This window comes from Rhipicephalus microplus, chromosome 2, assembly GCF_043290135.1.
Source record: "Rhipicephalus microplus isolate Deutch F79 chromosome 2, USDA_Rmic, whole genome shotgun sequence".
NCBI lineage: Eukaryota > Metazoa > Arthropoda > Arachnida > Ixodida > Ixodidae > Rhipicephalus > Rhipicephalus microplus.
Window position 1 is genome coordinate 76315669 of NC_134701.1, and position 22685 is coordinate 76338353.

At 46.4% G+C, this 22685-nt stretch overlaps 1 protein-coding gene and 11 non-coding genes across 12 annotated transcripts; all 12 read left to right on the forward strand.

The window, feature by feature from the left end:
* The first annotated feature begins 2133 nt into the window (after positions 1-2133).
* On the forward strand, positions 2134-2206 carry TRNAR-UCU (transfer RNA arginine (anticodon UCU)). Its single transcript has one exon. It is a non-coding gene; the product is annotated as a tRNA-Arg (tRNA).
* Positions 2207-3591: 1385 nt separating this feature from the next.
* LOC142785006 (uncharacterized) lies at positions 3592-4870 on the forward strand. Its single transcript, XM_075883427.1, has one exon. The coding sequence runs from the start codon at positions 3592-3594 to the stop codon at positions 4855-4857; it is 1266 nt and encodes a 421-aa protein (XP_075739542.1). The 3' UTR covers positions 4858-4870.
* Positions 4871-8818: 3948 nt separating this feature from the next.
* TRNAR-UCU (transfer RNA arginine (anticodon UCU)) lies at positions 8819-8891 on the forward strand. The gene has a single exon. It is a non-coding gene; the product is annotated as a tRNA-Arg (tRNA).
* A 631-nt stretch (positions 8892-9522) lies between these two features.
* TRNAR-UCU (transfer RNA arginine (anticodon UCU)) lies at positions 9523-9595 on the forward strand. Its single transcript has one exon. It is a non-coding gene; the product is annotated as a tRNA-Arg (tRNA).
* A 1331-nt stretch (positions 9596-10926) lies between these two features.
* On the forward strand, positions 10927-10999 carry TRNAR-UCU (transfer RNA arginine (anticodon UCU)). Its single transcript has one exon. It is a non-coding gene; the product is annotated as a tRNA-Arg (tRNA).
* An 867-nt stretch (positions 11000-11866) lies between these two features.
* TRNAR-CCU (transfer RNA arginine (anticodon CCU)) lies at positions 11867-11939 on the forward strand. Its single transcript has one exon. It is a non-coding gene; the product is annotated as a tRNA-Arg (tRNA).
* A 2263-nt stretch (positions 11940-14202) lies between these two features.
* TRNAR-UCU (transfer RNA arginine (anticodon UCU)) lies at positions 14203-14275 on the forward strand. The gene has a single exon. It is a non-coding gene; the product is annotated as a tRNA-Arg (tRNA).
* An 859-nt stretch (positions 14276-15134) lies between these two features.
* On the forward strand, positions 15135-15207 carry TRNAR-UCU (transfer RNA arginine (anticodon UCU)). The gene has a single exon. It is a non-coding gene; the product is annotated as a tRNA-Arg (tRNA).
* A 629-nt stretch (positions 15208-15836) lies between these two features.
* TRNAR-UCU (transfer RNA arginine (anticodon UCU)) lies at positions 15837-15909 on the forward strand. The gene has a single exon. It is a non-coding gene; the product is annotated as a tRNA-Arg (tRNA).
* Positions 15910-17010: 1101 nt separating this feature from the next.
* On the forward strand, positions 17011-17083 carry TRNAR-UCU (transfer RNA arginine (anticodon UCU)). The gene has a single exon. It is a non-coding gene; the product is annotated as a tRNA-Arg (tRNA).
* Positions 17084-18419: 1336 nt separating this feature from the next.
* TRNAR-CCU (transfer RNA arginine (anticodon CCU)) lies at positions 18420-18492 on the forward strand. The gene has a single exon. It is a non-coding gene; the product is annotated as a tRNA-Arg (tRNA).
* A 1098-nt stretch (positions 18493-19590) lies between these two features.
* TRNAR-UCU (transfer RNA arginine (anticodon CCU)) lies at positions 19591-19663 on the forward strand. The gene has a single exon. It is a non-coding gene; the product is annotated as a tRNA-Arg (tRNA).
* The last annotated feature ends 3022 nt before the right edge of the window (positions 19664-22685 follow it).

Consider the following 22685-nt stretch of genomic DNA (forward strand, 5'->3'; position numbering starts at 1 on the left):
AGGAACGCTAGTGCATCGTTCGCACATCGCCCTCGTGGCCTAACGGATAAGGCATCGGTCTCCTAAACCGGGGAGGGCGGGGTCGAGTCCCGCCGAGGGTGGGTTATTCTTTTTCATTACCAGGGGTTTCTTCTTCAGTTTTCTTGCTTGAAGCAAAGCATGTGCGTTTCCTTTTCCCCTATATTCCTTCGGAAGATGTGTTCTACTGCAACCTAGAGTAAAAGCGCTAATGAAAGGAACGCCAGTGCATCACTCGCACATCGGCTTCGTGGCCTAACAGATAAGGCATCGGTCTTCTAAACCGGGGACTGCGGGTTCGAGTCCCGCCGAAGGAGGTTATTTTTTTTTCATTCACAGAAAATTTCTGCTACAGTTTTCTTGCTTGAAGCAAATTATATGCGTTTCCTTTTCCCCTATGTTCCTTTGGATGATGTGTTCTACGGTAACCTAGAGTAAACGTGCTAATGAAAAGAACGCTAGTGCATCGCTCGCACATCTCCCTCATGGCGTAACGAATAAGGCATCGGTCTTCTAAACGGGGGATTGCGGGTTCGAGTCCCGCCGAGGGTGGATTATCCTTTTTCATTGACAAAGGGTTTTGCTACAGTTTTCTTTCTTGAACCAAAGCATGTGATTTCCCTTTCTCCTATATTACTTTTGATGGTGTGTTCTACTATAACCTAAAGTAATAGCGCTAATAAAACGAACGCCAGTGCATCGATCGCACATTGCTCTCGTGGCCTAACGGATAAGACATCGGTCTTCTTAACCGGGGATGGCGGGTTCGAGTCCTGCCGAGGGTGGGTTATCCTTTTTCATTACCAAGGGTTTGTGCTACAGTTTTCTTGCTTGAAGCAAAGCATATGCGTTTCCTTTTCCCCTATATTCCTTTCGATGTTGTGTTCTATTGTAACCTAGACTAAACGCGCCAATGAAAGGAACGCCAGTGCATCACTCGCACATCGCCTTCGTGGCCTAACATAAGGCATCAGTCTTCTAAACCGGGAATTGCGGGTTCGAGTCCCGCCGAGGGTGGGTTATCCTTTGTTACTATCAAAGGGTTTCTCCCACAGTTTTCTTGCTTGAACCAAAGCATATGCATTTTCTTTTCCCCTATATTCTTTTTGATTGTGTGTTTTACTGTAACCTAGAGTAAATGCGCTAATGAAAGAAACCCCACGGTATCACTCGCACATCGGCTTCGTGGCCTAACGGATAAGTCATCGGTATTCTAAACAGGGGATTGCGGGTTCGAGTCCCGCGGAGGGTGGGTTACCCTTTTTATTAACAAAGGGTTTCTCCCAAAGTTTTCTTGCTTGAACCAAAGCATATGCATTTCCTGTTCCCCTATATTCCTTTCGATGATGGGTTCTACTGTAACCTAGAGTAAACGCGCTAATGAAAAGAACGCTAGTGCATCGCTCACACATCGCCCTCATGGCCTAAGGAATAAGGCATCGGTCTTCTAAACGGGGGATTACGGGTTCGAGTCCCGCCGAAGTTGGGTTATCCTTTTTCACTAACAAAGGGTTTTGCTACAGTTTTCTTGCTTGAACCAAAGCATATGCGTTTCCTTTTACCCTATATTCCGTTCGAAGTTGTGTTCTACTGTAACCTAGAGTAAACGCGCTAATGAAAGGAACGCCAGTGCTTCACTCGCACATCGCCTTCGTGGCCTAACATAAGGCATCAGTCTTCTAAACCGGGAATATCGGGTTCGAGTCCCGCCGAGGGTGGGTTATCCTTTTTTACTAACAAAGGGTTTCTCCCACAGTTTTCTTGCTGGAACCAAAGCATATGCATTTTCTTTTCCCCTATATTCCTTTCGATTGTGTGTTTTACTGTAACCTAGAGTAAAAGCGCTAATGAACGGAACGCCAGTGCATCGCTCGCACATCGCCCTCGTGGCCTAACGGATAAGGCATCGGTCTCCTAAACCGGGGATGGCGGGGTCGAGTCCCGCCGAGGGTGGGATATTCATTTTCATTAACAAAGGATTTCTGCCACAGTTTTCTTGCTTGCAGCAAAGCAAATGCGTTTTCTTTTCCCCTATATTCCTTTCGATTGTGTGTTCTACTGCAACCTAGAGTAAAAGCCCTAATGAAAGGAACGCCAGTGCATCGCCCGCACATCGCCCTCGTGGCCTAACGGATAAGGCATCGGTCTTCTAAACCGGGGTTTGCGGGTTCGAGTCCCGCCGAGAGTGGGTTATCCTTTTTCAATACCAAGAGTTTCTGCAACAGTTTTCTTGCTTGAAGCAGAGCATATGTGTTTCCTTTTCCCCTATATTCCTTTCGATGGTGTGTTCGACTGCAACCTAGCGTAAAAGCGCTAATGAAAGGAACGCCAGTGCATCGCCCGCACATCGCCCTCGTGGCCTAATGGATAAGGCATGGGTCTGCTAAACGGGGGATTGCGGTTCGAGTCCCGCCGAGGGTGGGTTATCCTTTTTCATTAACAAAGGGTTTCTGCTACAGTTTTCTTGCTTGAAGCAAAGCATATGTGCTTCTTTTGCGCTATATTCCTTTCGATGTTGTGTTCTACTGTAACCTAGAGTAAACGCGCTAATGAAAGGAGCGCCAGTGCATCAGTCGCACATCGGCTACGTGGCCTAACGGATAAGGCATCGGCCCCCTAAACAGGGGATTGTGGGTTCCCGTCCCGCGGAGGGTGGGTTATCCATTTTTATTAACAAAGGGTTTCGGCAACCGTTTTTTTGCTTGAAGCAGTGCATATGCGTTTCCTTTTCCCTTATATTCCTTTCGATGGTGTGTTCTACAGTAACCTAGAGTAAACGCGCTAATGAAAAGAACGCTAGTGCTACGCTCGCACATCGCCCTCATGGCCTAACGAATAAGGCATCGGTCTTCTAAACGGGGGATTGCGGGTTTGAGTCCCACCAAGCGTGGGTTATCCTTTTTCATTAACAAAAGGTTACTGCTACAGTTTTCTTGCTTAAAGCAAAGCGTATGCGTTTCCTTTTCCCCTATATTTCTTTCGATGGTTTGTTCTACTGCAACCTAGAGTAAAAGCGCTAATGAAAGGAACGCTAGTGCATCGCTCGCACATCGCCCTCGTGGCCTAACGGATGAGGCATCGGTCTCCTAAACCGGGGAGGGCGGGGTCGAGTCCCGCCGAGGGTGGGTTATTCTTTTTCATTACCAAGGGTTTCTTCTACAGTTTTCTTGCTTGAAGCAAAGCATGTGCGTTTCCTTTTCCCCTATATTCCTTCGGAAGATGTGTTCTACTGCAACCTAGAGTAAAAGCGCTAATGAAAGGAACGCCAGTGCATCACTCGCACATCGCCTTCGTGGCCTAACAAAAGGCATCAGTCTTCTAAACCGGGAATTGCGGGTTCGAGTCCCGCCGAGGGTGGGTTATCCTTTTTTACTAACAAAGGGTTTCTCCGACAGTTTTCTTGCTGGAACCAAAGAATATGCATTTTCTTTTCCCCTATATTCCTTTCGATGGTGTGTTTTACAGTAACCTAGAGTAAAAGTGCTAATGAAAGAACGCCAGTGCATCGCACGCACATCGCCCTCGTGGCCTAGGATTCCACTTCCGGCCACCGTAGTGTACGGACGTGGCGGCATGAGCTCCGGCGATATCGGAGCGGCATCAACGGCCCAGCTCGGTCGTGGTACCAGGAACATGGACGAATCGTCACAGGATTATCAGATTATTTTGCCCCGACTGCCATCAAATGATTCAACGCTGCACACTGTCTTTTTGCACGCTGATATCAAGGCGCGGCCGTATCGCGTTGAGGATTTCAGGGACGCTCTTATTCGTTTGGCTCTGCTTCCCGAGGTTGCTGCCTTGGGGGCGTACCAAATGAACCATGTTTGGGCCATCACTTTCAAGGACGAGGAGGGCAAGAAGAGAATACTCGCTGCTGGGGACATTGTGGTGAAGAACCAGCGCTGTATCACTATCGACCCTAACCACCAGGATACGAAGCTGAAGATACACTGGCTACTGTTTAACGTGCCTGACGACGAGGTGAGGGCAGCGTTGGCTCCTTATGGCAAGGTGAACGAAATAGTGCGAGAGCGCTGGCGCGTGTACGGATGCACCGACAAAGGCTCTTCGACGCGAGTGGTGAGCATCAGGCTCAAAGCTGGCCTCACGGTGGATGACCTCCCACATCAGTTGCGGATTGCCGGAGACCTTACGCTAGTTGTCGTCGCGGGAAGAGCACCGTTATGCCTGCGTTGCCGCGGAACAGGTCATATTAGGAGGGATTGCCGAGCCCCACGTTGTACAGTGTGTCGGCGTTTTGGGCATAATGAGAGCGGCTGTATGAGAACATATGCAAGTGTAGCAGGGCCCGCGGGAGGCGAAGAACTTTCCGAGCATCACATGGACGAGGCTGAAGCAGAAGAGCTGATAGGGGCGCGTCGGGAGGAACCGAAACCCAAGTTGACGCCCCTTACGCCACGCCCCACAGGTGCTGAGACGACGTCTAACAAAGACAAGGGTTCTACAAAAGACGTGCAATCCACGAGGAACACACAAGATATAACGGCGCTTGCAGCACAGGAAGAAATGTCGGAAAACATGGACACGTCAAATACATGTAAAAGGCCCAGGGAAGAGGCGGAAGGCAAGAAGGCTGCTACAACGAAAGAAGTGGAGGAACCACCGGCCAAGGCGATGAACGTGCGCCGTAGACCGGCACCTAACATCCTCAGCGAACGTCGAATAGCCGAGAACCTCCCACCAACCCAGGTGCAACAGACACAACTGCCGCAGCAGCAACCAGTGCCGAATCAGCAGGCATTGCATCAGCGACTGACAGATCAACAACAGAAGGGGCCTTCAGCGGGGCCCCCTTCAGATCAAAAGCCCCCGTAAGGTGGGGGTCTGGATTAAGTGACGCAAGTATTGACCCGGCGGAAGCACCAACAAATGGAGCGCAGTGGTGAAGTGTGCATAATGTGCTGCGTGAAACGTGCGCGGCGCTCTACTTTTGTGATCAAAAGAAAGGGGACCTATCAGACCATATCGAACCTTGGACCTGATGGTGATAAAGGAGTATCAGAGGTGAGAACCATGTGGCCGGGACGGCCATTCACGTCCTAATGGCTATGAGCGTCGAAGCAGAATTGAGAGTTGCGACTCTCAATGTCAGGGGACTTGCCGCTCGACGAAGGCAGTATCAATTAAGTCGTTTGATGCTGGAACGTGATCTCGATGTTATTGCCATTCAGGAAACAAAAGTTGAAGGGCAAGATCAGACTGACCGAATGGTGTCCCCTTTTAGAGCCCGGTACGATGTGTGTGTGTCTCATGCCGTTGGAATGTCGGCGGGTTGTGCACTGTTCCTTAAAAATTCTATTGGTATAGTTGAGGAGACTGTAACTGTGTCTAGTACTGGGAGATTCATAGTTTGCGATTTTACATATAATAATAAAGAATGGCGAGTTGTCTGTGTTTACGCACCGAACAAAGAAGTTGAACGTAAATTATTGTTTGAGAATTTACAGACTTTTCTTAGCTGTGGCAGGATTGTCATTATGCTCGGCGACTTTAATTGTGTTTGCAACCCTCAGGACAGAGCAAAAAAAGCAGCCATAAAAGACCAAAGTGCAACGCTACTCTGCACTATTGTACAAGATTGTCATCTCGAAGATGTTGGTGATGTGCTCTCTGCAGAAGAGCACTTCACACACTTTCAGAACGAAAGCCACGCGAGGCTAGACAGAGCCTATGTGTCAGTAGAGTTAATGCGAGTATGTTCGAATTATGAAGTAAAAAGTGTGTCTTTCAGTGACCACAGTTTAGTAATGTTCACTATAGGGTATAAACAGAAGAAGACACGCTTTAACTGGGATGTGTGGAAATTAAACGACTTATTATTAGAAGATGAATTGTTCGTTGAAGCTGTGCAGGATTCCATTAACAAAATGTTAGCTGAGCCTCAAGCGAACGTGATTGAAGCCTGGGAGCGTTTTAAGGAGGTGACAAAGATGAAAGCCATAGAAAGATCCGGTGTGTTACATAGAGCCAAAAAGGAAAAAGAAAAAGATTTGCAATGTCAGTTAGACTTCGCATTGAGTCTAGAAAGTAAAATGCCAGGAAAGTACATAAAAGAAATAAGGCAGTTAAAAAACCAATTGGAGGCAATTGACATTGAAAAATATAGAGGGGCGGAGATAAGGGCACGTGCAGAAAAATTATCTCTCGGCGAAACACCAACAAAGCGTGCACTTGGGGATGAAAAAAGATACGCCAAGCGAAATGAAATCAAAGCGATTGCAACTGATAGCGGTATTGTACGTGAAGCGACAGCAATTGAGCAAGTATTTGTCGAATATTTCCGAGGCATACTTGGCCGAAAAGTGAAGGCAGAGGAAGGGTTTGAGGCTCAGTTTCTGCATTTGATACCAAAGCTATCTGATAACGAGAGAGAGCAGCTGGAGATAGCGATTGAAGTGTCCGAAATAGAAAAGGCTATTGATGACCTAGCGGCTGGCAAAGCACCGGGACCTGATGGATTTGGTGCCGCATTGTACAAGACTTTTAAAGGTGTTATTTCTGTTGCCTTACATCGTGTCTTCACGGAGGCTATAAGATTAAAGGTTCTGCCCGGCTCATTTAAAAAGACGCACGTAATACTCATACCGAAAACTGACGACCCCAAAAAATTATTGTCCGTCAAGTCGTACCGACCAATCAGTTTAGCCAACACAGACTACAAAGTGTTTATGAAGGTTCTTGCAGGCAGGTTGCAAAGGATGATGAAAATACTAGTTGGACCACACCAGACTTGTGGTATAAAAGGACGCACAATAAATACAAATGTTCATGTAGCGAGAAGCGTGCTGGAGAGCTGCGATGTGTTTGGTGGCAAGGTTGCAATGTTGCAATTAGATCTGGAAAAAGCCTTTGACCGTGTAAATCATGATATCCTTTTTTTGATATTAGAATATGTTAATGTAGGGTCTGTCATTTTGGAAGGGGTAAAAATGGCCTATAGAGAGTGCTTTACGAGTATTGTAATTAATGGGCGACTTACTGAAAGCTTTCAAGTGACAAACGGTGTGCGGCAAGGTGATCCCATTTCGGCTTTATTATTTGCAATATATATGGAACCTTTCTGCATGAAGATTATTAGCAATGAAACAATAAAAGGGTATCAGCTAATGAACAGTGAAGTTAAAATGCTAACATATGCTGACGATATCGCCGTGTTTTGTAGCGATAAGGAAAGTGTCAGGGAAGTGATACGTCATGTGGCCTATTTTTGCAAGATGACAGGCAGTGCAGTAAACTGGGACAAATGCCTAGGCTTGTGGCATGGTTCTTGGGAGACCACCCCACAAAACTTTGCAAATATGAACTGGTCACTTGTACCGACGAAGTATCTCGGAGTACCCCTCCAGCATTATAAAAACACGGATGATTACTGGAGGGAGATATGTGAGAGCACTCGTGAGAGGACAAGAAACTGGGGTGGTAGGGAACTTTCTATGTTTTCTAGAGCGACTGCATGCAATTGGTTCATTGTTTGCAAAGTATGGTATGTTCTGCAGTTCCTATTTATGTCAAGAGCAAATGTGCAGAAATTGCATCGAGTCTTAGCTGTGTTTGTTTGGGGGTCGGTTTGGGAGCGTACGAGTCGAACAAACTTATTTCATTCACTAAGAAATGGTGGTTTAGGATTGGCTCACCTCTTCCTCAAGCAAATTGTGTCTAGATATATTTTTTTACGCGACCAATGTAATCCGTTTGTGAGAACATTTCTACAAATTGTACTTTCTAATAAGATTCCTGATTATGTGGTATCAAGTATGCCTGTGAAATGTAACCTACGCGGATATTTAAGAGAAGTTATAATGGCATATGAAATACTGAAAGTGAGATTTTCAATGGAATATTTATCTGTTGTAAAGAGAAAACGTCTTTACAGAGATTTACGTGACGTAATGCTGCCTCAGCCTATCTACAGATCAGTATACCAGGTTGGTGCTGAACGTGACGTATTGAAGAGAGTGAAAATGATGACCGTACGCGCAAGTGCAAAGACATTTTTTTTTTCAGCTGCACAGCGGAACATTGCCCGTAAAACCATGGTTACAAGAAAAGGGTTTCTTTGTTCCGTGGTCGATGGACTGCCTTATCTGTAAGAAACCCGAGACTGTCAACCACATTTTTCTTGATTGCTGGGATGCTGTTTTTCTGTGGGACATTCTGCAGCGTACTTTGAAAAAGGACTTGCCTATCACACCACACGGTATTAGATTCTTGGCTGTAGAAAATGAGGATGGTGTGCCTTATGATATGTTTATGTTGCTTGTGCTTCACAGCGTGTGGCGAACTAGAATGGCAGTAAGACACGTAGATAAAGATGCCCGATGTGCGCATGAATACTTCACGGAAAGTATTGTATACATAAGAGACGTGTTATCTTCCAGAGAAGAAAGACCCGAATGGGTGTCGTTGTTGAATGTGTTGGCTACAATGAAGCAGTTTTAAATGAAACCAGTCACAGCCAGGCTGGTGTTTTTTTTAAACTTGTTTAAATGTGATCGTAAATTGTATTTCTTTTGTGCGAAGCCGGCAATAAAGAAAAAAAAAAGCCCTCGTGGCCTAACGGATAAGGCATCGGTGTCCTAACTCGGAGATTGCGGGTTCGAGTCCCAACAACGGTGAGTTATTATTTTCAATTAACAAAGAGTTTTTGCTACAGTTTTCCTGCGTGAAGCAAAGAATATGCGTTTCCTTTTCTCCTATATTCCTTTCGATGGTGTGTTCTACTGCAACCTAGAGTAAAAGCGCTAATGAAGGGAACGCCAGTGCACCGCCCGCTATCGCCCACGTGGCCTAACGGATAAGGCATCGGTCTTCTAAACCGGGGACTGCGGGTTCGAGTCCCGCCGAGGGTGGGTTATCCTTTTTTATTACCAATGGTTTGTGCTACAGTTTTCTTGCTTGAACCAAAGCATATGTGTTTCCTTTTCCCCTATATTCCTTTCGATGGTGTGTTTTACTGTAACCTAGAGTAAAAGCGCTAATGAAAAGAACGCCAGTGCATCGGTCGCACATCGCTCTTGTGGCCTAACGAATAAGGCATCGGTCTTCTAAACGGGGGATTGCGGGTTCGAGTCCCGCCTAGGGTGGGTTATCCTTTTTCATTACCAAAGGTTTCTGCTACAGTTTTCTTGCTTGAAGCAAAGCATATGCGTTTCCTTTTCTCCTATATTCCTTTCGATGGTGTGTTTTACTGTAACCTAGAGTAAACGCGCTAATGAAAAGAACGCTAGTGCATCGCTCGCACATCGCCCCCGTGCCCTAACGAATAAGGCATCGGTCTTTTAAACCGGGGACTGCGGGTTCGAGTCCCTACGAGGGAGGTTATATTTTTTCATTCATAGAAAAGCTTTCTGCTACAGTTTTCTTGCTTGAAGCAAATCATATGCGTTTCCTTTTCCCCTATGTTCCTTTGGATGATGTGTTCTATGGTAATCTGGAGTAAACGTGCTAATGAAAAGAACGCTAGTGCATCGCCCGCACATCGCCCTCGTGGCCTAACGGATAAGGCATCGGTCTTCTAAACCGGGGACTGTGGGTTCGAGTCCCGCCGAGGGTGGATTATCCTTTTTTATTAACAATGGGTTTTGTTACAGTTTTCTTGCTTGAACCAAAGCATGTGATTTCTCTATCTCCTATATTACTTTCGATTGTGTGTTTTACTGTAACCTAGAGTAAAAGCGCTAATGAAAGGAACGCCAGTGCATCGCCCGCACATCGCCCTCATGGCCTAACGGATAAGGCATCGGTCTCCCTAACCGGGGATTGCGGGTCCGAGTACCGCCGAGGGTAGGTTATTTTTTTTTCATTCACCGAAAAGGTTTCTGCTACAGTTTTTTTGCTTGAAACAAAGTTTATGCGCTTTTTTGCCCCTATATTCTATTCGATGTTGTGTTCCACTGTAACCTATAGTAAACGCGCTAATGAAAGGAACTTAATGGCAGCAATCGCACATCGGCTTCGTGGCCTTACAGATAAGGCATCGGTATTCTAAACAGCGGATTTCGGGTTCGAGTCCCGCGGAGGGTGGGCTATCCTTTTTATTAACAAAGGGTTTCTCCCAAAGTTTTCTTGCTTGAACCAAAGCATATGCATTTCCTTTTCCCCTATATTCCTTTCGATGATGTGTTCTACTGTAACCTAGAGTAAACGCGCTAATGAAAAGAACGCTAGTGCATCGCTCGCACATCGCCCTCATGGCCTAACGAATAAGGCACGGTCTTCTAAATGGGGGATTGCGGGTTCGAGTCCCGCTGAGGGTGGGTTATCCTTTTTCATTACCAATGGTTTGTGCTACAGTTTTCTTGCTTGAAGCAAAGCATGTGGATTTCCATTTCTCCTATATTCCTTTCGATGGTGCGTTCTACTGTAACCTAAATTAAAAGCGCTAATGAAAGGAACGCCAGTGCATCGCTCGCACATCGCCCTCGTGGCCTAACGGATGAGGCATCGGTCTTCTAAACCGGGGTTTGCGGGTTCGAGTCCCGCCGAGGGTGGGTTATCCTTTTTCAATAGCAAGAGTTTCTGCAACAGTTTTCTTGCTTGAAGCAGAGCATATGTGTTTCCTTTTCCCCGATATTCCTTCCGATGGTGTGTTCTATTGCAACCTAGAGAAAAGCGCTAATGAAAGGAACGCCAGTGCATCACACGCACATCGCTCTCGTGGCCTAACGGATAAAGCATTGGTCTCCTAAACCGGGGATTGCGGGTTCGAGTCCGGCGGAGGGTGGGTTGTCCTTTCTATTAACAAAGGGTTTGTGCTACAGTTTTCCTGCATGAAGCAAAGAATATGCGTTTCCTTTTCCCCTATATTCCTTTCGATGGTGTGTTCTACTGTAGCCTAAATTAAAAGCGCTAATGAAAGGAACGCCAGTGTATCGCTCGCACATCGCCTTCGTGGCCTAACGAATAAGGCATCGGTCTTCTAAACCGAGGTTTGCGGGTTCGAGTCCCGCCGAAGGTGGGTTATCTTTTTTTACTAACAAAGGTTCTCTCCCACAGTTTTCTTGCTTGAACCAAAGCATATGCATTTTCTTTTCTCCAATACTAATTTCAATGGTGTGTTCTTCTATTTTAACCTACAGTAAAAGCGCTAATGAAAAGAACGCCAGTGCATCGGTCGCACATCGCTCTTGTGGCCTAATGAATAAGGCATCGGTCTTCTAAACGGGGGATTGCGGGTTCGAGTCCCGCCAAGGGTGGGTTATTCTTTTTCATTACCAAGGGTTTGTGCTACAGTTTTCTTGCTTGAAGCAAAGCATATGCGTTTCCTTTTCCCCTATATTCCTTTCGATGTTGTGTTCTACAGTAAGCTAGAGTAAACGTGCTAATGAAAAAAACGCTAGTGCATCGCTCGCACATCGCCCTCGTGGCCTAACAAATAAGGCACCGGTCTTCTAAACGGGGGATGGCGGGTTCGAGTCCCGCCGAGGGTGGGTTATCCTATTTCATTAACAAAGGGTTTCTGGTACAGTTTTCTTGCTTGAACCAAAGCATGTGCATTTCCCTTTTTCTATAATAATTTCGATGGTGTGTTCTACTGTAACCTAAAGTAAAAGCGCTAATGAAAGGAACGCCAGTGCATCGCTCGCACATTGCCCTCGTGGCCTAACAAATAAAGCATCGGTCTTCTAAACAGGGGATTGCGGGTTCGAGTCCCGCCGAGGGTGGGTTATCCTTTCTCATTACCAAAGGTTTCTGCTACAGTTTTCTTGCTTGAAGCAAAGCATATGCGTTTCCTGTTCTCCTATATTCCTTTCGATGATGTGTTCTATTGCAACCTAGAGTAAAAGCGCTAATGAAAGGAACGCCAGTGCATCACTCGCACATCGCTCTCGTGGCCTAACGGATAAGGCATCGGTCTCCTAAACCGGGGATTGCGGGTTCGAGTCCCGCGGAGGGTGGGTTGTCCTTTTTATTAACAAAGGGTTTGTGCTACAGTTTTCCTGCGTGAAGCAAAGAATATGCGTTTCCTTTTCCCCTATATTCCTTTCGATGGTGTGTTCTACTGTAGCCTAAATTAAAAGCGCTAATGAAAGGAACGCCAGTGCATCGCTCGCACATCGCCTTCGTTTCCTAACGGATAAGGCATCGGTCTTCTAAACCGAGGTTTGCGGGTTCGAGTCCCGCCGAAGGTGGGTTATCCTTTTTTACTAACAAAGGTTTTCTCCCACAGTTTTCTTGCTTGAACCAAAGCATACGCATTTTCTTTTCCCCAATATTAATTTGGATGGTGTGTTCTATTGTAACCTAAAGTAAAAGCGCTAATGAAAAGAACGCCAGTGCATCGGTCGCACATCGCTCTTGTGGCCTAATGAATAAGGCATCGGTCTTCTGAACGGGGGATTGCGGGTTCGAGTCCCGCCAAGGGTGGGTTATTCTTTTTCATTACCAAGGGTTTGTGCTACAGTTTTTTTGCTTGAAGCAAAGCATATGCGTTTCCTTTCCCCTATATTCCTTTCAATGTTGTGTTCTACAGTAACCTACAGTAAACGTGCTAATGAAAAGAACGCTAGTGCATCGCTCGCACATCGCCCTCGTGGCCTAAAAAATAAGGCACCGGTCTTTTAAACGGGGGATTGCGGGTTCGAGTCCCGCCGAGGGTGGGTTATCCTATTTCATTAACAAAGGGTTTCTGGTACAGTTTTCTTGCTTGAACCAAAGCATGTGCATTTCCCTTTCTCCTATATTAATTTCGATGGTGTGTTCTTCTGTAACCTAAAGTAAAAGCGCTAATGAAAGGAACGCCAGTGCATCGCTCGCACATTGCCCTCGTGGCCTAACGGATAAGGCATCGTTCTTCTAAACCGGGGATTGCGTGTGCGAGTGCCGATGAGGGTGGGTTATCCTTTTTCATTACCAAGGGTTTGTGCTACAGCTTTCTTGCTTGAAGCAAAGCATATGCGTTTCCTTTTCCCCTATATTCCTTTCGATGTTGCGTTCTACTGTAACCTAGAGTAAACGCGCTAATGAAAGGAACGCCAGTGCATCACTCGCACATCGCCTTCGTGGCCGAACATAAGGCATCAGTCTTCTAAACCGGAAATTGCGGGTTCGAGTGCCGCGGAGGGTAAGTTATTCTTTTTTACTAACAAAGGGTTTCTCGCAGTTTCCTTGCTTGAACCAAAGCATATGCATTTTCTTTTCCCCGATATTCTTTTCGATTGTATGTTTTACTGTAACCTAGAGTAAAAGCGCTAACGAAAGGAACGCCAGTGCATCGCCCGCACATAGTCCTCGTGGCCTAACGGATAAGGCATCGGTCTCCTAAATCGGGGACTGCAGGTTCGAGTCCCGCCGAGGGTAGGTTATTTTTTTTTCATTCACCGAAAAGGTTTCTGCTACAGTTTTCTTGCTTGAAGCAAAGCTTATGCGCTTCTTTTCCCCTATATTCCTTTCGATGTTGTGTTCTACTGTAACCTAGAATAAACGCGCTAATGAAAGGAACCCCATGGCATCACTCGCACATCGGCTTCGTGGCCTAACGGATAAGGCATCGGCATTCTAAACAGGGGATTGCACGTTCGAGTCCCGCGGAGCGTGGGTTGTCCTTTTTATTAACAAAGGGTTTCTCCCAAAGTTTTCTTGCTTGAACCAAAGCATATGCATTTCCTTTTCCCCTATATTCCTTTCGATAATGGGTTCTACTGTAACCTAGAGTGAACGCGCTAATGAAAAGAACGCTAGTGCATCGCTCGCACATCGCCCTCATGGCCTAACGAATAAGGCATCGCTCTTCTAAACGGGGGATTGCGGGTTCGAGTCCCGCCGAGGGTGGCTTCACCTTTTTCATTAACAAAGGGTTTTGCTACAGTTTTCTTGCTTGAAGCATGTGCATTTCCCTTTCTCCCATATTCCTTTCGATGGTGTGTTCTATTGTAACCTATAGTAAAAGCGCTAATGAAAGGAACGCCAGTGCATCGCTCGCCCATTGCCCTCGTGGCCTAACGGATAAGGCATCGGTCTTCTAAACCGGGGATATCGGGTTCGAATGCCGCCAAGGGTGGGTTATTCTTTTTCATTAACAATGGTTTGTGCTACAGTTTTCTTGCTTGAAGCAAAGCATGTGGATTTCCCTTTCTCCTATATTCCTTTCGATGGTGCGTTCTACTGTAACCTAAATTAAAAGCGCTAATGAAAGGAACGCCAGTGCATCGCTCGCACATCGCCTTCGTGGCCTAACGGTTAAGGCATCGGTCTTCTAAACCGAGGTTTGCGGGTTCGAGTCCCGCTGAAGGTGGGTTATCCTTTTTCAATACCAAGAGTTTCTGCCACAGTTTTCTTGCTTGAAGCAAAGCATATGCGCTTCTTTTCCCCTATATTCCTTTCGATGTTGTGTTCTACTGTAACCTAGAGTAAACGTGCTAACGAAAGGAACGCCAGTGCATCGCTCCCACATCGCCCTCGTGGCCTAACGGATAAGGCATCGGTCTTCTAAACTCGGGATTGCAGGTTCGAGTCCCGCCGAGGCTGGGTTATCCTTTTTTACTAACAAAGGGTTTCTCCCACAGTTTTCATGCTTGAACCGAAGCATGTGCATTTCCCTTTCCCCTATATTCCTTTCGATGGTGTGTTTTACTGTAACCTAGAGTAAACGTGCTAATGAAAAGAACGCTAGTGCATCGCTCGCACATCGCCCTCGTGGCCTAACAAATAAGGCACCGGTCTTCTAAACGGGGGATTGCGGGTTCGAGTCCCGCCGAGGGTGGGTTATCCTATTTCATTAACAAAGGGTTTCTCCCACAGTTTTCTTGCTTGCAGCAAAGCAAATGTGTTTTCTTTTCCCCTATATTCCTTTCGATGGTCTGTTCTACTGCAACCTAGAGTAAAAGCGCTAACGAAAGGAACGCCAGTGCATCGCCCGCACATAGTCCTCGTGGCCTAACGGATAAGGCATCGGTCTCCTAAATCGGGGACTGCAGGATCGAGTCCCGCCGAGGGTGGCTTCACCTTTTTCATTAACAAAGGGTTTTGCTACAGTTTTCTTGCTTGAAGCATGTGCATTTCCCTTTCTCCCATATTCCTTTCGATGGTGTGTTCTATTGTAACCTAAATTAAAAGCGCTAATGAAAGGAACGCCAGTGCATCGCTCGCACATCGCCTTCGTGGCCTAACGGTTAAGGCATCGGTCTTCTAAACCGAGGTTTGCGGGTTCGAGTCCCGCTGAAGGTGGGTTATCCTTTTTCAATACCAAGAGTTTCTGCCACAGTTTTCTTGCTTGAAGCAAAGCATATGCGCTTCTTTTCCCCTATATTCCTTTCGATGTTGTGTTCTACTGTAACCTAGAGTAAACGCGCTAACGAAAGGAACGCCAGTGCATCGCTCGCACATCGTCCTCGTGGCCTAACGGATAAGGCATCGGTCTTCTAAACTCGGGATTCCAGGTTCGAGTCCCGCCGAGGCTGGGTTATCCTTTTTTACTAACAAAGGGTTTCTCCCACAGTTTTCTTGTTTGCAGCAAAGCAAATGTGTTTTCTTTTCCCCTATATTCCTTTCGATGGTCTGTTCTACTGCAACCTAGAGTAAAAGCGCTAATGAAAGGAACGCCAGTGCATCAGTCGCACATCGCTCTTGTGGCCTATCGAATAAGGCATCGGTCTTCTAAACGGGGGATTGCGGGTTCGAGACCCGCCGAGGGTGGGTTATCCTTTTTCATTACCAAAGGTTTTTGCTACAGTTTTCTTGCTTGAAGCAAAGCATATGCGTTTCCTTTTCTCCTATATTCCTTTCGATGGTGTGTTCTACTGTAACCTAGAGTAAACGTGCTAATCAAAAGAACGCTAGTGCAACGCTCGCACATCGCCTTCGTGGCCTAACGGATAAGGCATCGGTCTTCTAAACCGGGGATTGCAGGTTCGAGTCCCGCCGAGGGTGGGTTATCCTTTTTTACTAACAAAGGGTTTCTCCCACAGTTTTTTTGCTTGAACCAAAGCATATGGATTTCCTTTTCCCCTATATTCCTTTCGATGGTGTGTTTTACTGTAACCTAGAGTAAAAGCGCTAATGAAAAGAACGCCAGTGCATCGCTCGCACATCGCCCTCGTGGCCTAACGGATAAGGCATCGGTCTTCTAAACTCGGGATTGCAGGTTCGAGTCCCGCCGAGGATGGGTTATCCTTTTTTACTAACAAAGGGTTTCTCCCACAGTTTTCTTGCTTGCAGCAAAGCAAATGTGTTTTCTTTTCCCCTATATTCCTTTCGATGGTCTGTTCTACTGCAACCTAGAGTAAAAGCGCTAATGAAAGGAACGCCAGTGCATCAATCGCACATTTGCTCTCTTGGCCTCCCGGATAAGGCATCGGTCTTCTTAACCGGGGATATCGGGTTTGAGTCCCGCCGAGTGAGGGTTATCCTTTTTCATTACCAATGGTTTGTGCTACAGTTTTCTTGCTTGAAGCAAAGCATGTGGATTTCCCTTTCTCCTATATTCCTTCCGATGATGCGTTCTACTGTAACCTAAATTAAAAGCGCTAATGAAAGGAACGCCAGTGCGTTGCTCGCCCATTGCCCTCGTGGCCAAACGGAGAAGCATCGGTCTTCTAAACCGGGGATATCGGGTTCGAGTGCGGCCGGGGTTGGGTTATCCTTTTTCATTACCAAGAGTTTCTGCCACAGTTTTCTTGCTTGAAGCAGAGCATATGTGTTTCCTTTTCCCCTATATTCCTTTCGATGGTGTGTTCGACTGCAACCTAGAGTAAAAGCGCTAATAAAAGGAACGCCAGTGCATCACCCGCACATAGCCCTCGTGGCCTAACGGATAAGGCATCGGTCTCCTAAACCGGGGATTTCGAGTTCGAGTCCCGCCGAGGGTAGGTTCTTTTTTTCATTCACAGAAAAGGTTTCTGCTACAGTTTTCTTGCTTGAAGCAAAGCATGTGGATTTCCCTTTCTCCTATATTCCTTTCGATGGTGCGTTCTACTGTAACCTAAATTAAAAGCGCTAATGAAAGGAACGCCAGTGCATCGCTCGCACATCGCCTTCGTGGCCTAACGGTTAAGGCATCGGTCTTCTAAACCGAGGTTTGCGGGTTCGAGTCCCGCTGAAGGTGGGTTATCCTTTTTCATTACTAAGAGTTTCTGCCACAGTTTTCTTGCTTGAAGCAGAGCATATGTGTTTCCTTTTCCCCTATATTCCTTTCGATGGTGTGTTCGACTGCAACCTAGAGTAAAAGCGCTAATGAAAAGAACGCTAGTGCATCGGTCGCACATCGCTCTTGTGGCCTAACGAATAAGGCATCGGTCTTCTAAACGGGGGATTGCGGGTTCGAGACCCGCCGAGGGTGGGTTATCCTTTTTCATTACCAAAGGTTTCTGCTTCAGTTTTCTTGCTTGAAGCAAAGCATATGCGTTTCCTTTTCTCCTATATTTTTTTCGATGGTGTGTTTTACTGTAACCTAGAGTAAACGCGCTAATGAAAGGAACGCCAGTGCATCGCCCACACATCGCCCTCGTGGTCTAACGGATAAGGCATCGGTCTCCTAAACCGGGGATTTTGAGTTCGAGTCCCGCCGAGGGTAGGTTCTTTTTTTTGATTCACAGAAAAGGTTTCTGCTAAAGTTTTCTTGCTTGAAGCAAAGCATATGCGCTTCTTTTCCCCTATAATCCTTTCGATGTTGTGTTCTACTGTAACCTAGAGTAAACGTGCTAATGAAAGGAACGCCAGTGCATCATCCGCACATCGCCTTCGTGGCCTAACGGATAATGCATCAGTTTTCTAAACCGGGGATTGCGGGTTCGAGTCCCACCGAGGGTTTGTTATTCTTTTTTAATAACAAAGGGTTTTTCCCACAGTTTTCTTGCTTGAACCAAAGCATATGCATTTCCTTTTCCCCTATATTCCTTTCGAAGGTGTGTTTTACTGTAACCTAGAGTAAAAGCGCTAATGAAAGGAACGCCAGTGCATCGGTCGCACATCGCTCTTGTGGCCTAACGAATAATGCATCGGTCTTCTAAACGGGGGATTGCGGGTTCGAGTCCCGCTGAGGGTGGGTTATCCTTTTTCATTACCAATAGTTTCTGCTACAGTTTTCTTGCTTGAAGCAAAGCATATGCGTTTCCTTTTCTCCTATATTCCTTTCGATGGTGTGTTTTACTGTAACCTAGAGTAAACGCGCTAATGAAAAGAACGCTAGTGCATCGCTCGCACATCGTCCTCGTGGCCTACCGAATAAGGCATCGGTCTTCTAAACCGGGGATGGCGGGTTCTATTCCAGCCGGGGGTGGGTGATCCTTTTTCATTAACAAAAGGGGATTCTGCTACACTTTTCTTGCTTGAAGCAAAGAATATGCGTTTCCATTTCCCCTATATTTCTTTGTATGATGTGTTCTACTGCAACCTAGAGTAAAAGCGCTAATGAAGGAACGCCAGTGCATCACTCGAACATCGCTCTCGTGGCCTAACGGATAAGGCATCGGTCTCCTAAACCGGGGACCGCGGGTTCGAGTCCCGCCGAGGATGGGTCATCCTTTTTCATTAACAAAGCATTTCTGCTACAGTTTTCTTGCTTGTAAGAAAGCATATTAGTACCTTTTCCCCTATATTCCTATCGATGGTGTGTTTTACTGTAACCTAGAGTAAAAGCGCTAATGAAAGGAACGCCAGTGCATCGGTCGCACATCGCTCTTGTGGCCTAACGGATAAAGCATCGGTCTTCTAAACCGGGGATATCGGGTTCGAGTGCGGCCGGGGGTGGGTTATCCTTTTTCATTACCAATGGTTTGTGCTACAGTTTTCTTGCTTGAAGCAAAGCATGTGGATTTCCCTTTCTCCTATACTCCTTTCGATGGTGCGTTCTACTGTAACCTAAATTAAAAGCGCTAATGAAAGGAACGCCAGTGGGTCGCTCGCCCATTGCCCTCGTGGCCTAACGGATAAGGCATCGGTCTTCTAACCCGGGGATATCGGGTTCGAGTGCGGCCGGGGTTGGGTTATCCTTTTTCATTACCAATGGTTTGTGCTACAGTTTTCTTGCTTGAAGCAAAGCATGTGGATTTCCCTTTCTCCTATATTCCTTTCGATGGTGCGTTCTACTGTAACCTAAATTAAAAGCGCTAATGAAAGGAACGCCAGTGCATCGCTCGCACATCACATTCGTGGCCTAACGGTTAAGGCATAGGTCTTCTAAACCGAGGTTTGCGGGTTCGAGTCCCGCTGAAGGTGGGTTATCCTTTTTCATTACCAAGAGTTTCTGCCACAGTTTTCTTGCTTGAAGCAGAGCATATGTGTTTCCTTTTCCCCTATATTCCTTTCGATGGTGTGTTCGACTGCAACCTAGAGTAAAAGCGCTAATGAAACGAACGCCAGTGCATCGCCCGCACATCGCCCTCGTGGCCTAACGGATGAGGCATCGGTCTCCTACACCGGGGATTTCGAGTTCGAGTCCCGCCGAGGGTAGGTTCTTTTTTTCATTCACAGAAAAGGTTTCTGCTACAGTTTTCTTGCTTGAAACAAACATGTGGATTTCTCTTTCTCCTATATTCCTTTCGATGGTGCGTTCTACTGTAAGCTAAATTAAAAGCGCTAATGAAAGGAACGCCAGTGCATCGCTCGCACATCGCCTTCGTGGCCTAACGGTTAAGGCATCGGTCTTCTAAAGCGAGGTTTGCGGGTTCGAGTCCCGCTGAAGGTGGGTTATCCTTTTTCATTACCAAGAGTTTCTGTCACAGTTTTCTTGGTTGAAGCAGAGCATATGTGTTTCCTTTTCCCCTATATTCCTTTCGATAGTGTGTTCGACTGCAACCTAGAGTAAAAGCGCTAATGAAAAGAACGCCAGTGCATCGGTCGCACATCGCTTTGTGGACTAACGAATAAGGCATCGGTCTTCTAAACGGGGGATTGCGGGTTCGAGACCCGCCGAGGGTGGGTTATCCTTTTTCATTACCAAAGGTTTCTGCTTCAGTTTTCTTGCTTGAAGCAAAGCATATGCGTTTCCTTTTCTCCTATATTTTTTTCGATGGTGTGTTTTACTGTAACCTTGAGTAAACGCGCTAATGAAAGGAACGCCAGTGCATCGCCCGCACATCGCCCTCGTGGCCTAACGGATAAGGCATCGGTCTCCTAAACCGGGAATTTCGAGTTCGAGGCCCGCCGAGGGTAGGTTCTTTTTTTCATTCACAGAAAAGGTTTCTGCTAAAGTTTTCTTGCTTGAAGCAAAGCATATGCGCTTCTTTTCCCCTATATTCCTTTTGATGTTGTGTTCTATTGCAACCTAGAGTAAAAGCGCTAATGAAAGGAACGCCAGTGCATCACTCGCACATCGCTCTCGTGGCCTATCGGATAAGGCATCGGTCTTCTAAACCGGGATTGCGGATTCGAGTCCGGCATAGGGTGGGTTATCCTTTTTATTAACAAAGGGTTTCTCCCAAAGTTTTCTTGCTTGAACCAAAGCATATGCATTTCCTTTTCCCCTATATTCCTTTCGATGATGGGTTCTACTGTAACCTAAAGTAAACGCGCTAATGAAAAGAACGCTAGTGCATGGCTCGCACATCGCCCTCGTGGCCTAACGAATAAGGCATCACTCTTCTGAACGGGGGATTGCGGGTTCGAGTCCCGCCGAGGGTGGCTTATCCTTTTTCATTAACAAAGGGTTTTGCTACAGTTTTCTTGCTTGAAGCATGTGAATTTCCCTTTCTCCCATATTCCTTTCGATGGTGTGTTCCATTGTAACCTAAAGTAAAAGCGCTAATGCAAGGAACGCCAGTACATCGCTCGCCCATTGCCCTCGTGGCCTAACGGATAAGGCATCGGTCTTCTAAACCGGTGATATCGAGTTCGAGTGCCACCAAGGGTGGGTTATCTTTTTCATTACCAATGGTTTGTGCTACAGTTTTCTTGCTTGAAGCAAAGCATGTGGATTTCCCTTTCTCCTATATTCCTTTCGATGGTGCGTTCTACTGTAACCTAAATTAAAAGCGCTAATGAAAGGAACGCCAGTGCATCGCTCGCACATCGCCTTCATGGCCTAACGGTTAAGGCATCGGTATTCTAAACAGGGGATTGCGCGTTCGAGTCCCGCGGAGGGTGGGTTGTCCTTTTTATTAACAAAGGGTTTCTCCCAAAGTTTTCTTGCTTGAACCAAATCATATGCATTTCCTTTTCCCCTATATTCCTTTCGATGTTGTGTTCTACTGTAACCTAGAGTAAACGTGCTAATGAAAAGAACGCTAGTGCAACGCTCGCACATCGCCTTCGTGGCCTAACGGATAAGGCATCCGTCTTCTAAACCGCGGATTGCAGGTTCGAGTCCCGCCGAGGGTGGGTTATCCTTTTTTACTAACAAAGGGTTTCTCCCACAATTTTTTTGCTTGAACCAAAGCATATGGATTTCCTTTTCCCCTATATTCCTTTCGATGGTGTGTTTTACTGTAACCTAGAGTAAAAGCGCTAATGAAAGGAACGCCAGTGCATCAGTCGCACATCGCTCTTGTGGCCTAACGAATAAGGCATCGGTCTTCTAAACGGGGGATTGCGGGTTCGATACCCGCCGAGGGTGGTTTATCCTTTTTCATTACCAAAGGTTTTTGCTACAGTTTTCTTGCTTGAAGCAAAGCATATGCGTTTTCTTTTCCCCTATATTCCTTTCGATGATGGGTTCTACAGTAACCTAGAGTAAACGCGCTAATGAAAGGAACGCCAGTGCATCGCCCGCACATCGCCCTCGTGGCCTAACGGATAAGGCATCGGTCTCCTAAACCGGGAATTTCGAGTTCGAGGCCCGCCGAGGGTAGGTTCTTTTTTTCATTCACAGAAAAGGTTTCTGCTAAAGTTTTCTTGCTTGAAGCAAAGCATATGCGCTTCATTTACCCTATATTCCTTTCGATGTTGTGTTCTATTGCAACATAGAGTAAAAGCGCTAATGAAAGGAACGCCAGAGCATCACTCGCACATCGCTCTCGTGGCCTATCGGATAAGGCATCGGTCTTCTAAACCGGGATTGTGGATTCGAGTCCGGCATAGGGTGGGTTATCCTTTTTCATCACCAAGGATTTCTGCTAGAGTGTTCTTGCTTAAAGCAAACCATATGCGTTTCCTTTTCCCCTATATTCTTTTCGATGGTGTGTTTTACTGTAACCTAGAGTTAAAGTGCTAATGAAAGGAACGCCAGTGCATCTCTCGCACATTGCCCTCGTGGCCTAGTGGATAAGGCATCGGTCTCCTAAACAGGGATTGCGGGTTCGAGTCCCACCAACGCTGAGTTACTCTTTTTCATTAACAAAGGGTTTGTGCTACAGTTTTTCTGCGTGAAGCAGAGAATATGCGTTTCCTTTTCCCCTATATTCCTTTCGATGGTGTGTTCTGCTGCAACCTAGAGTAAAAGCGCTAATGAAAGGAACGCCAGTGCACCGCCCGCTATCGCCCACGTGGCCTAACGGATAAGGCATCGGTCTCCTAAACCGGTGACTGCGGGTTCGAGTCTCGCCGAGGTTGGGATATCCTTTTTCATTACCAAAGGGTTTTTGCTACAGTTTTCTTGCTTGAACCAAAGCATGTGCATTTCCTTTTCTCCTATATTCCTTTCGATGGTGTGTTCTATTGTAACCTAAAGTAAAAGCGCTAATGAAAGGAACGCCAGTGCCTCGCTCGCCCATTGCCCTCGTGGCCTAAGGGATAAGGCATCGGTCTTCTAAACCGGGGATATCGGGTTCGAG